Source organism: Sinocyclocheilus anshuiensis, unplaced genomic scaffold (assembly GCF_001515605.1).
Source record: "Sinocyclocheilus anshuiensis isolate Anshui unplaced genomic scaffold, SAMN03320099.WGS_v1.1 scaffold1816, whole genome shotgun sequence".
Lineage (NCBI taxonomy): Eukaryota > Metazoa > Chordata > Actinopteri > Cypriniformes > Cyprinidae > Sinocyclocheilus > Sinocyclocheilus anshuiensis.
The window spans coordinates 91,129-104,970 of NW_015557182.1; the positions used below are offsets into that span (position 1 = coordinate 91,129).

The 13,842-nt window shown below is 37.3% G+C and overlaps 1 protein-coding gene across 3 annotated transcripts in view; it reads left to right on the top strand.

Annotated features, from left to right (window-relative positions):
- The first annotated feature begins 2,328 nt into the window (after positions 1–2,328).
- Positions 2,329–13,842, top strand: part of tiam2b (TIAM Rac1 associated GEF 2b) — a 45,675-nt gene continuing 34,161 nt past the window's right edge. For 2 of the 3 annotated variants that reach the window (XM_016474041.1, XM_016474042.1), the window contains exon 1: positions 2,394–2,457. In XM_016474041.1, the coding sequence (XP_016329527.1) occupies positions 2,413–2,457 (45 nt within the window). In that variant the 5' untranslated portion in view covers positions 2,394–2,412. Of the gene's footprint in view, positions 2,458–13,842 lie in introns of all 3 variants that reach the window. The other variant, XM_016474044.1, reaches the window with a different exon arrangement.

The window sequence follows — 13,842 nt, forward strand, 5'->3', positions numbered from 1 at the left end:
TTAACATATATAACGTAGTTTTGAGGTAAGGCTATAAATTAATGTATTTAGGTCAGAGGCGGACAGTAGTGAAGTATTTTTACTCTGCTGTAAAAGTACTTTTCAGATGTGTTTTTCTTTAGAAAACTTTACTTCACAACATTCCAAAGCATAATATTGTACTTTTTACTGCACTACGTTTCATATTAAATATAATTTAATACTTAATTACATTAGAAATCTATTACTTTCTTACTTTTACTCAAGTAAAAGTAATTCAAAGATTTACTTGAGTACAAGAAAGTACTACATTTTTAAAGGGGTCATATGATGCGATTTCAAACGAGTCGGAAATGTTAAATCCGAAGAAAAAGTGGGATTTTGTAAACCGGTTGATCAAATTCGTTGAAAAGATCCGAATTAAAAAAAGCGAACATCGCTGAGACACAGTATACGGAAACAGCGCGTGAAGTGACATTACTCGCGTGAACTGCTCTAAAGCTGGATGATTAGTGAATAGCAGCATCAGGAATGTGAATAACAACGCAGTGGGCTGTTTTAGAGAGTTTGGAGAGGGTGGAGGTGTGCTTTCAGAGCGCGCTTTGGCTCCTGATGGTCATTTGGCGTTCTGCGCCCGAGGAGAGAACGACATGTACTTGTCCTGGAAGATAATGCCATAATGAAGGATTGTGTTGTCTAAAGGTAATTTTGTCTAATGACAATTATTAATTGTCCAATAGTTGTCTTCATTTCAGCTGCGGTGAGTGGATATAACCTTTCTTAATATGTCCGCTATGCGTTTGATATCTGGTTCAGTGAAATTTGAGACGGAAAGTGTCAAAGTTGAGCGTAACAGACTTATATTACGCACTTTTTTTGTCGAATATAGATTATATTTTAGTTTGTATATTATGAAAAAACCACCAGCATCAACTGTTAGATGTATCACAATATTGCATCTCACAATATTATGAAACAGCATGCTATAGGCTCAAGAGAACAATGTAGCAGCATCATTCTTATAGAATATGAATATTCATAATGATTTTGCCACGAACCTCTCCTTTTCTCTGCCCTGTATTTACTATAGATACTATACTGTACTATAGATAAAATTTATGATTTTTATTTCATTAGAAATATCAAACCAGGTTATTTTAAAGAAAGGCAGCATAAACACGCCTACAGCATAATATTTCCAAAAAGATGCTTAGGAAGATATATTTTTCAAAATTAAGACAAAAATATGTAGACTCAAACTTAAAGGGATATTTCGCCCAAAAATGAAAATTCTGTCATCATATACTCACCCTCGTGTTTTTTTTCCAAATTTGTATGAGTTTGTTTCTTCTGTTGAACACAAAAGAAGAAATTTGGAAGAATGTTGATTACCAAACAGTTGACGGTAGCCATTGACGCTCATAGTATATTTTGGCTACCGTCAACTGTTTGGTAATCAACATTCTTCAAAATATATCAAGATATATCTTTTTACAGAAGAAAGAAACTCATACAGGTTTGGAACAACATGAGGCTGAGTAAATGATGACAGAAATGTCATTTTTGGGTGAACTATCCCTTTAAAGGTGAAGTGTGTATCTTTTCTTGATTTTAAATGCTCTGTTTCTTTGAGCATCCTGATCAGCACATCATAGAAACACTGGCTCAGCCAATGGTGTGAGGTTTGGGCGGGACTATCTGTTTGCCCAGCCAATGGCCAAGGGAGTGTTTGGGAAACCTGTTTGGAAACATTTGGTCAGTCAAATTTGTTATACTAAATCTGACGAAGAACCTTTTTACTGCTGACAGTGTAGGCCTACATGCAGAAAGAGCATTGAGAGCTCAGATTAAAATGTCATAGGTCCTCTCCCTCTTGCCTCAGTATTAAATCAAATTATAACATTAATGAAATTTTCCTCAGTTTGTTGTAATGATAGCTAGTTAAAGTCTAATTAGTGATGCTTAACAGCATAATCTCCACCCATATGTTCTTTAATAGCGGTGGCCATAAGTTAATAGGACAAACTATCAATGATTTACACTGTGCGAAATCCACTGCATGTTGCTCACGAAGAGTCTTCATGCCTCTTTATTGTGTCTTCAATAGTCTTAACCACCCCCATCTGCAGGCTGTCTGTGTGTGTGTGTGTGTGTGTGTGTGTGTGTGTGTGTGTGTGTGTGTGCGTGAAGTGACATTACTCACGTGAACTGCTCTAAAGCTGGATAATTAGTGAATAGCAGCATCAGGAATGTGAATAACAACGCAGTGGGCTGTTTTAGAGAGTTTGGAGAGGGTGGAGGTGTGCTTTCAGAGCGCGCTTTGGCTCCTGATGGTCATTTGGCGTTCTGCGCCCGAGGAGAGAACGACATGTACTTGTCCTGGAAGATAATGCCATAATGAAGGATTGTGTTGTCTAAAGGTAATTTTGTCTAATGACAATTATCAATTGTCCAATAGTTGTCTTCATTTCAGCTGCGGTGAGTGGATATAACCTTTCTTAATATGTCCGCTATGCGTTTGATATCTGGTTCAGTGAAATTTGAGACGGAAAGTGTCAAAGTTGAGCGTAACAGACTTATATTACGCACTTTTTTTGTCGAATATAGATTATATTTTAGTTTGTATATTATGAAAAAACCACCAGCATCAACTGTTAGATGTATCACAATATTGCATCTCACAATATTATGAAACAGCATGCTATAGGCTCAAGAGAACAATGTAGCATGCTGCCACCTCATACTGTTTGTTATGGATCTCAAGATCTCAAAGAGCATCCAAAGACCAGCTGGATTCCCAGAGTGTGCTGAGGTGAATGGGGGTCAGAGCATCAGCTGCAGACTCTTCTATCACAAATAAAGCCGTGGATTTTGTAGAGGTAGCTTGTCTCAGAACAGTATACAAGAGTCTTCAGCAGCAGCAGAAGGTTTATACCAAAGTGGCTCTGTCATGGAAACACTACCCCATAATCACCAGCACACACTACTCCGGCATTCAACCAAACCGGCCTTTTGATCAGAGCAGCCACATCATAATGGAATGTGCACTCTGATATATTTTAAGCTGTAATTGGAGTTTTGCCTATGACAGTATGCATCAGAAATACTATATTTGGCATAGTCTTCTAAAAATGTTTAGTTAAAGGGATAGTTCACCCAAAAATTCTGTCATCATTTACTCACCCTCAAGATGTTCCAAACCTGTATGAGTTTCTTTCTTCAGTTGAACAGAAAAAAGAAGATATTTTGAAGAATGTTGGTCACCAAACAGTTGAAAAATACTATGGAAGTCACCAGCTACCAGCACCTGTTTGGTTACCAAAAATCTTCAAAATATCTACTTTCGTGTTCAACAGAAGAAGGAAATTTGTACAGGTTTGGAACAATGTGAGCAAATGGATGACAACATTCTGGGCGAATTATTTATTAAGTGTTGTTTTTGGACCTAAAGTTTAAAAGGATGTAAAAGTAAACAAATGTTTTGGTTAGTAAAGATGCCCTTTGGATATTTAAGGGAATAGTTCACCCAAAAATGTAAATCTGTCATCATTTATGCACAGTTATATACATCTTTGGAAAAAGGCTGTTCAAGAGCTAAAGTAGATGGGGACCATAAAAATATCATAAATAAAGTTCATACGACTCGTGCGCGTTATTCCAAGTGTTCAGACATCATATGGTAGCTTTGTATGAGGAACAGATTGATTAAAAAAGTTCAGTCAATGACACATGCTCATTCTTTGTCTGGATTTTTTAATTGAATAAAAAAATTAAAATGCAATTCATACAGTACTTAGAATACACCTCTTTAATGATGAATGTTTGTCATTTCTGAATTAAAATTAATTTAGATATTTTTAGAGCATAAAGTAGAAAAATTCTGGATGGTACAACTGTCCTGATATATATAATAATGAAGAACAAAAACAAACTTAGTTCAGGATGTAAAATGTCATTATGCTGAGTTCCATTTACCTCAGAAGTCGGATGTCGGAGTTGGGAATGACATCACGTCCGAGTTGACCGTGTTCTAGCACACAAGTCGGAAAACCAAGATGGATGCATCCAGTGTTAGCAATACCAGTTGATAAAAACATAAAAAAAACAGTATTACATCCACAAGTTGGATAGTACTGTGTGCACCACTCAGTGTATTGAGACACAGACAAACAGAAGTGCTAATAAACCATTTATTACTACTATTTCACTTCTGTTGATGCGCTGCGCAGCCATTTTGGATTCAGAAGTCAGGGTTGTTGCAGTTCCTACAAGTTGGGAACTCAGAATTTCCGACTTCAAATCGCTTTCCCAACATGTGCATATTCACACTTGGCTGTTTACATTTACATTTACAATATACATTTAGTCATTTAGCAGACGCTTTTATCCAAAGCGACTTACAAATGAGGACAATGGAAGCAATCAAAATCAACAAAAGAGCAATGATACGCAAGTGCTATAACAAGTCTTAGTTAGCTTAACATAGTACACGTAGCAAGGTTTTTTTTATTATATAATAAGTAAAAAGAAAACAGATAGAATAGAAAAAGAAGGAGGGAACACCAGGAGGGAACATTTAATTGAAAAGTCCGTGAAAGTGATTTTGTGTCTCTTTGGGATGGCACAATAAAGCGAAGTTCACTTGCAGAACACAAGCTTCTAGAGGGCACATAAGTCTGAAGTAATGAATTTAGGTAAAGGGGTGTAGAGCCAGTGGTGGTTTTGTAGGCAAACATTAAAGGGATAGTTCACCCAAAAATGAAAATTTGATGTTTATCTGCTTTCCCCCAGGGCATCCAAGATGTAGGTGACTTTGTTTCTTCAGTAGAACACAAACAAAGATTTTTAACTCAAACCATTGGCTCTCAAAGCCGTGATTCCCATTCACTTCCATTATATGACTGACAGACTGCAACGGTTTGAGTTAATCTTCGTTTGTGTTCTACTAAAGAAACAAAGTCACCTACATCTTATTGATGTTGAATAAAGCAAATCTGCAGGGCCGGGCAGTTTTAGCAATGTGGTCTGAGAAAGTCAGCTGATCATCAATCATAACTCCAAGGAGGACCTTTCTGAGAGGTAAGACTCAAACCACTGGAGTGCGGTTGTTTACAATGCATTAATCCAAGTATGACATCAGTGAACGTCATTGGTTCTCGTAACTGATCACGACGCATTCTCATTTCCCTTTTGGCACAGAAGCCTCATGCCTACTGCAGTCACACTAAATTTACTGCTGACAAGCGATTTGATACCATCTCTTGATTGTGACAAATTTGCTCTGTTGTTGGATTTCAATTGAGCGTAAGAGCCAGGTAACTGCACCTGGATATCTGACAGTGTGGCATCTGCTTGCCAAGTTTATTCAGTGACGCTAATGCACCTGATAATTGTTGGTAAATTGTAAGCACATGGAGCTGCAGTGTAGAAACGTAATGCTGAGGTTAGTCTAATGTTTCTGAGGTTGAATTCTGTCCAGGCGTCATTTGGGCTTGTAATGTCTTTGTGCATCTGATCTCCATCCAAATTTTCTAGACAGTGTCTTCCACTGAGTGAGTGACAACCAAGCAAGCGGCACGCATGGAAATTATTATAACTGTTTGAAAAATGATATTGCTAGTTATGCTCTGTCTGCTAATTCATTAGTTATGGTTTTGCTTTTGGACACAGATTTTACAGTGAGCATCAAGTAGCAACCCAAAACTGTACCAAAATTATTCATACAAAAGCGTCAAAAAGTTGTTAACCTTTTCCATTTTAAAAGTTGATAAGTCAATTCATTTTACTATTGTAAAAATGCATGTTTATAAAAATATATAGTAATAATCCTATTGGCATCATATATGCGTCATCAAATTTTACATTGTGTACATTTGTTACATTTCTAACAGATTGCTCCAAATAGCAAGTAAAATTAGATTATGTTGGTATCTCTTGTTGGTTTGTAATAATGTGGCATTCTCTGATGACCTTTTGAGCTGCAGAGTTGATGCCGCCTTTCCGCTGGAATACTAATGAAAGCATTGTGAGCTCTCAGCTGCAAAGGTCACATTACAGTGATTGCAAGGGTAGTGGGTTTGTCATTGTCTTGTTGATTTAACAGCACACACCTTATTAGTCTACGTTTGGGCAAAGTTAAAAAAAATTTCCCCTGTGAAAAATAAGTACTTTAAAAGAATATACTAAAACTAAATGTTTCCTGACACTTAATTGTATATTAATTGAAATCAAATCAAGATGTTTTGTGGGCTGAATTTAAATGCAATTAGCTGAACTTAAGTTCCAATTTAGTACGTTTAAAACATATGACCTTTTAATATAGAATAACACACTACAATTCAAATTCAAAAACAAAAGTGCTTTAAATGTCGTTTAGTATGTTAGTCAATACATCAAAATAAATGTACTTATTTAAAGCATAAAAAAGATTATTAAAACAGAATTATTTAAAAGTATTTGATTAAATATGGTATTAATACAAAGTGCTCTTTTTAAAAGTGTTAAAAATAACCATGAAAGCTTAACCTCTTTAAGTACACTTAAGTCACCTTTTATTTTAATATTACTGTATATTGTCTGCAAGTAAAGTGTTTTAAATAATATACTCTTTACATATAAAAGAAATTTAAATATAAATGTTACAAGATCACATCAAAACAAAACAAACAAAGAACTGTTTAGCAGAGGGACAGATCAAATCACTAAATAATTAATGATAATTAAAAATAAAACAGGTTAGAGCCTCTTACCAACGCTAACCTGTTTTGTTTTTACTTATTATGTTTTATGGGAAGACACAACGCAGCTTTTGATCATAGTAACGCTTTTTTTAATTGATTTAATTTTTTCATGAATGTAGTGGAGTCTTTGTTATAATAATTATAAATAATGTTAGATCTTAATGAAACACGATTGAATGTAAAACTAAATTTGATGCTCAACAACAACTAGGCCTACTTTATGAATATTTTAGTAAGTAATAATCCTCTTACCCTTTTTGATGTGTTTTGTATAATTGCATGCATGCACACTTGCGCTATGAAGTATATGAAGTTTAATAGCTGTTAGGACGAGTTATTTTGAGAAATGGAAATACTAGACTTTGAATTTATAACTTTTATATGCAAGAAAAATATATAAATAAAATGTGCATGCACTTTTTCCACCACAGCTCACTTTGTGTCCCTGTGTTGAAGATACTGAAGTTATAATTTATAGATTTTTCTTGTCAGGCAACATTTATTTTGTTGATGTGAAGGATAATTAACTCACTGGTCAGACTGAATTGCCAAATGTCCATCAAACAAACATTTGACTTTTTGTGCGAATTGTTTGCTGACTAGGTTAGCCAGCTGTTTGTGTTTGTTTTGCTTTGGAAAAGGTAATTATTGCTAGCCGTTTAGCCTTTATCGGAGAAAAGGAGAGAGGAGCGTAACAGAGAGAGAATAGAGACTGGACCTGGCATGTGTCACGTGTCTCTCCTGTTTTCATTTTTCCACTGCTAGTCATTGTGGGCTCTCAGCCCTAATCCACCCTCTAAAGTGCCTTGATGCCTTTGTGCTGTGGGCTGGAAGAAGGACTCTCTGTTCCCAGCTGTCTGCACTGCTGCCGTATGGAATTTTCGCTGGATTTTCTCCTTAATTAACCCTCATTTTCGTCTGCAGAGACCCAATTTCTTTGTGATGGAGGAATGCGATAGGCATTGGTGCTCCTTGTGTTCTGTTGTTTTTCGCTAAGCCTGGCTCAAACTCAACATTGGGCCGCTTGTTGAGGCCCAGCAGAAGCATGTAATTGCACAAAGGCCATGGAGACGGTACAACACTGGAGAAGGTGTGATAACATCTTCACAGCTTATTTTAGCCCAGCTCAACTCAATTAGTGTCACCACATGCCCTCAGACCAGCGCTGCCGGTTACTAGAACACACTGGCTTTTTAAACTTGTGACTAAAAGATTGTGTAATTGAGTTGAATGCATCATCATAATTTGATGTTTGCACATAACATGTAACGTATCTTAAACTAGATTTGTGTTTCCTGAAGGAATATGTTTCCTGCAGGTCCTTAAAATGTAATAAAATATCTAAAATGCACTTTTTAAGGCTGAAAACAGTCGGAAATATTGTAAATGGTAATTGTGTTAATTGTCATATAACACTTTTCAAAGCAGCTCCACAGTATTAAACAGGAAAGTAACTGAATCAATGACGCAAACATCATCAAAGATGAGGCAAGTCCAAAATTGAAGCCAACGTAAATCTGTATTTAGTAGAAAGTCTGACATCTTATCCCTTCTTCTCATTCAACACCAGTATGAAACCATATCCAGCTAAAGCACGTGCCCGACCGCTCAGCTGAACACCCACAGCTCTGGAAGCCAAAGAGCCATTGAGCATCCAGCAGGGATCTTATGTGGAAAGTCAACATATGGTGAAAGGGAATTCACATTAGTCCAAATCAAACAGGGCCGACATTGTCCTTGGCAAACCTGAGCCCCCTTTTTAATTTGTTGGCATGTGCAGATTAAGGTGAATTTGCTGATTCTGGAGTCTGGACCAAACCCAGTCTAACCACTTAAGTGAAAAGGTGCAAATGTGACAGAATGCAAGAATAGTTTGCGTTTAAGTAGTCGATACCTTTGCTTCTGTTTAACCTCATAGTTATGCAAGTCCATGTGTTCTTCTTTTTCAAGGGGACTAAGTTTCCCCGAACATAATTAAATCCACAAAAACAAACAAATAACACAACTAGTGTAATCAGATTCTGAACAAATGACTCTTATGAGCCAATTCTTTTTAACAGTCATAAACATTGCGCAACCAGTGTCGCCTGATTCTGAATGCAGCTGACTCCTATCAGTTGTTTTAAAAAATAGTTTAAAAAGATCAATACCTAATCCTACATGTTTCACAGATGTACTTTATGATTTTAATTGTGTCTGAATAGAGTGCTTCGTTGATGACGTATTTTTGTAGGCCATCCCGTAAGTTAGCATCACCCTGGTTCCCGCAACAAAAACCCATAGGATTTTTCCAACAGCTTTTGGTTTGTTGCAGAAATTAAGTTCTGTGACCAACAAAAATGCACGGTTTCTTATGTTCATCATGCTAAACTTCACATATGTACACAACATTTATGAGTTTGGAATACAATCGTCAGAAAAAAAAAACTACAGCATGGTTGCACAACTTCAACATCAACTCCCGACAACTCGTTTAGTCTTTATTTAAAAAACATTTTCCCTGAAAGTTTGAGTTAGAATAGTTTACAACATCACAATTATAAATACAATGAGACTGTGAAAGCAATAATGTAAAGTATTGTTTAATATTGACAGCAACTTGTTAGCAACCATCTTTTTCAACAAGTAAAAACTTTTTAAAACACTAGGCAGTATTACAGTTATGTTTTATTTAATAGAATAAAATGTGAAACTATATTGAGGTTGGCTTAACCACAGACCTTATTTCATGCATTTAATCAATAACCTATTCAAAAAACCCATTGAATTCAGGATAATGTAACTGGAAGTGCTAAAATGCTGGTTTCCTGGTTTTGGCCTATACAGAAATACGTCATCCCTGACGCACTTTCTTGAACAGGTCACTGTTTTTCTCATACATCCTTGGTAAAATTGCCTGCTTTTGGCAAACTCAGGAAATCGAATGCTTTCTGGATAGAAATGTCTTTTTTGTGTTTATTTTGACCTAACTTGAAAACCGTAACTAAAGCAACATTTCTTGTTGCACTGCCTGCTATGCTTCTAGAACTTTTTGATTGAAATAATAGTTATTGGTTTAAATACTGCTGGCATCTCATCTTATTTCAGAAAATGAAATCAATAAAGTATGATCCTCACCTTAAATATTTCCTTTCCTTAACTATATACATAATATTCTAAATATACATTTAGGGCTAGATTTACTCACAGCTTCCTATAGCACAAACCTTCTTTTTGCATAAAAAAAATCTAATGTCAGAATTGACTAAAAACACACAGTAAAAAACTTAGTGATGAAAAGCGTGGACACAGTTATTTTTGTTGCTGACTTTATTGTGTTTGTAGGAGTTTTCCTTTTCAGATGCAAACTTTATATGAGGAGAGTATTTAAATGAATCATGCAAGGTGATTTACTGGTATTTGCACCATTATTTAATGCCCAATAAAGCATTAACCCATTTGGCGCCTATGTTGTTAGTAGATTACCTGCACCTGATCATCATCAGCTCTGCTCGTTTGTGACCTTAAAGGTCCCATTGCATGAAAATTTCACTTTATGAGGTTTTTTAACATTAATATGAGTTCCCCTAGCCTGCCTATGGTCCCCCAGTGGCTAGAAATGGCGATAGGTGTAAACCGAGCCCTGGGTATCCTGCTTTGCCTTTGAGAAAATGAAAGCTCAGATGGCCCAATCCGGAATCTTCCCTTTATGTCGTCATACGGGGAAAGGTTACCTCCCCTTTCTCTGCTTTGCCCGCCCAGAGAATTTGGCCCACCCATGAGAAAATGAGCTACTACCGTGTGAGGCGAGCGAAATATTTTTTTTTCCTCGAGAGACATCATGGCTTGCAAACGAGCCGAAGCATGGCAGTTGCCCCGCCTCTCTCCTCCTCATTAGCATTTAAAGCTACAGACACAGAAATGGCACGTCCTAAGGAAAGCTCATTGTGGGACTGGCTCGTAGTGGCTGAAATTCTGCACCAAGGCTGAATTTCGGGAAAGAGACTTCAGATACAGTACTAGGGACCACTTAGGCCTATATAAAAGCATCCAAAAAGCAGCATGTCATGGGACCTTTAAACTAATTTTTGCACTGCTTTTGGTAGGTTGTGTTGGTCTTTATGGAAATGAGCCGGCTGTGTCTGTTCTTTATTTTGTGCATTTGTGAGCAGATCACCAGCAGAACTTTCCACTTCCATCAGTGCTTTTATGAGTTTGTGATCTTATTGCCATGTTTAGTGAATCTGGCCCTTAATCTCAGATATGCACATACCACCTTAGTAAAAATCCCAATCCCGTGATATGTCATTATGGTCAAGACAAAGTTTTCTCATCTGATACATGGATGCCTTTACATCAGCCTGAATAGTTATGGTTTAACATGCCATTAGTATTCTTGTCTCATGCGGACACACAAGTGTCCAAGAAATGGTGAGTTTTAGTCATGTAGCACATAGTAATGAGGAGTGCTGTGTGCCCATGGCTGTAATTTTGGGAGCCGTTGGTCGGTTAGTCTAGGCGTCCTTTTGGGTGAGGGGGGCACTGAGCGGTTCGGGGGCTTACTGTGGTCACACCACACTGGAAACTCAAGGACCTCGAATCAGCCGCTCAGCTATTTAACTGTAAAATATGATCTTATCAGCATCCCGCTTGTGTTTTAATAATAGACCTTGGGAAAGCTGTGCACCAGCGTGTCGTCTTTGTGCCCATCATTATCAAATGATTTGCTGTAAACTCTAAGAGAAATGCTTCTGTTTCCAGTCGGAGAAAAGAAACATGCCGTCACTATTTTAACAGTTTGTTTTCTCTGGTTTCTCTAATGAGATTTACCATATACTAAGAGATGGTTTTATTCCCAGTGTGCTCCAACCCTCTGGTGATAAACAGAAATGTTTTCCCATCTCTTACTGAATTGCTAAGTAAAACACAGAATGCTACATACATTATAAGCTTTTTAAGATGGGCTCCTCATGAAATCATCCACGTTTCCCAGGCCTTCCCCCAGTATAATGATCAGCCTTCAGCCACAGCTGCTTTTAATTACACATGCAGTGTTTCTCTTCAGTTTCCAGGACAGATGACTCCTATTCTCTCCCTCATCCAGACAACCGTTTATCAGGGCTTCATCCAGCCTGTGGAAATATGCTGGAAGTGCAGGGTGTGAATAAGGGGGTTTGCAACAGCATTTTCAAACAAACCACAAACGTTTGGTTACAAGTTAGTCAGAATGCATATCTTAACTCTGTGCTAAAAAGAGTCTCGTTTGCCTACAACAGTAATCACAGCAATAGTTACTCTGACATTTTGAATTAGAATTGATATTGAACAGTACATTGACAAAACATATTATTAATCACTTCATTATAGTTTTTCATATCACAGATATATCATTAGAATGCAAGAGAAATGTGGCCAACCCAGCTAAGCCACAGAGTCTTGAGTAGTGAAACGATAAACTGGGAGCTCTGAAATCCTGTGAGATTAAGGATTTAATGTGCATTAAACAGAGCGCTTTTTCCCATAAAGACTTTATGTGAACCTCTTTGACCCTTAATGCAGGTTAAAGTAGAAATATGAATGCTGTTTGCTCATATAGAAGTTGCTAGGGTGTTGTAGGTGGTTGCCAGGGTGTTACTAATTGGTTGTGAGGGTGTTCTGGGTGTTTACTTAATGGCCCAAGTCAAAACAGCACAGCCCCTCTCATAGTGTACATTTCTCATTCAATGTAAGTTCATGGAATTTTTTGCCCATTTTATTGCGTGCAGAAGCTTGGAATAAAATAGTACATTCCTCAGTTTCAAGTCAAACAATCTGCTATATCATTATTGTCTATAGTAGTGGTTCTCAAACCTGTCGTGGAGTACCACCAGGGGGGTATTCCAAAAAGCAGGTTATATGACATACCCGGGTATGTTTGAGGATAAGCGAGTGGATAACCTCAGACACATGGATCGGCATTTTCTATAATGTCTAAATTCAAAATCAAAATACATATCTGATAAGACTTAATAAATAATTAGCATCAAGCAAATATAATATAATTCATATTCTCAAGGATTAAAGATTAAATGGAAAAAAAAAAAAAATGATTGCACAACCATCAATTAGTTGGCGATATGCACTAAGCATGTAAACGACCATTGAACAAAAGAAGAAGAAAGAAACAGCATGCCTGCTTTTTCTTAGCGTCCGTTTCCATAGTCACTCGTCGATTCGTCGCTCTGTTGAGAATGTCTTGAGTCTTATAGCACAAAGTTTTGTACAAGTTCTTAAAAGCTGGGTAGGTGATTTGGTTCAAAACATTATTTGTTATTCTGTTTGAAAGTCTCTTCAGACCAAGTTAAGTGGTCTACATTTATTTATATGTATTTATATCATCTGTGGAAGGCGTAGGACCATAACATGTTCCTCCAATCAAAATGCTCGGTCCGAACATTACGATAGGCTGTCCTGCCTGCCTGTCAAATCTGTATTTTGCATACCTCTGCGCACCCTTTTTCGCAGACATGATACGCCATCAGCACGTTCCAGTGAGAATGAAAGGCGATATTATTGTAATATTATGCGCTTTTTACTGTAATGGTTTCTCACCGGGGAATGAGACATGAGAAATTCAATCCTCCACCAACGCCGTTTCTCATCGCATCACCGGTTATGCCGAGTTCACACTGCGCGATTTTCAAACTCGTCGGATCGCCGTTGTTTTCACACAGCGTGACTATCTGGGGTAGCATTCAGTTGCTGCTGTGTTCACATTGCACGATGGATCGGCGACAGGGGGTTTCACACTGCATGACTTCACAATAGGAAGAATCGCCGACAGCTCTGTCTGGTCGGCATTAGTCTCTGGACTGTCTGTGCGTGTTTATGTGTTTTGGAGGAGGCGTGGATTTGCAAAGTGATTACACAGGGAGGATGGGGATCTTGCTTTCAAAGCTAGCTTGCTATCGCTAGCCTTTCTGAAATCGCCTACCCTACCTTTAACTGTAGTTGATGCATAATGTGCATCTGTGTGTGTACATGTAGACACTCAGTCAATACTTCTTGTAATTATCACTTTTTCTCATCATTGCGATTGTATCTCACAACATTGACTTTATTTCATATAATTACAACTTTATTTCTTGTCATTATGGCTTTTCTA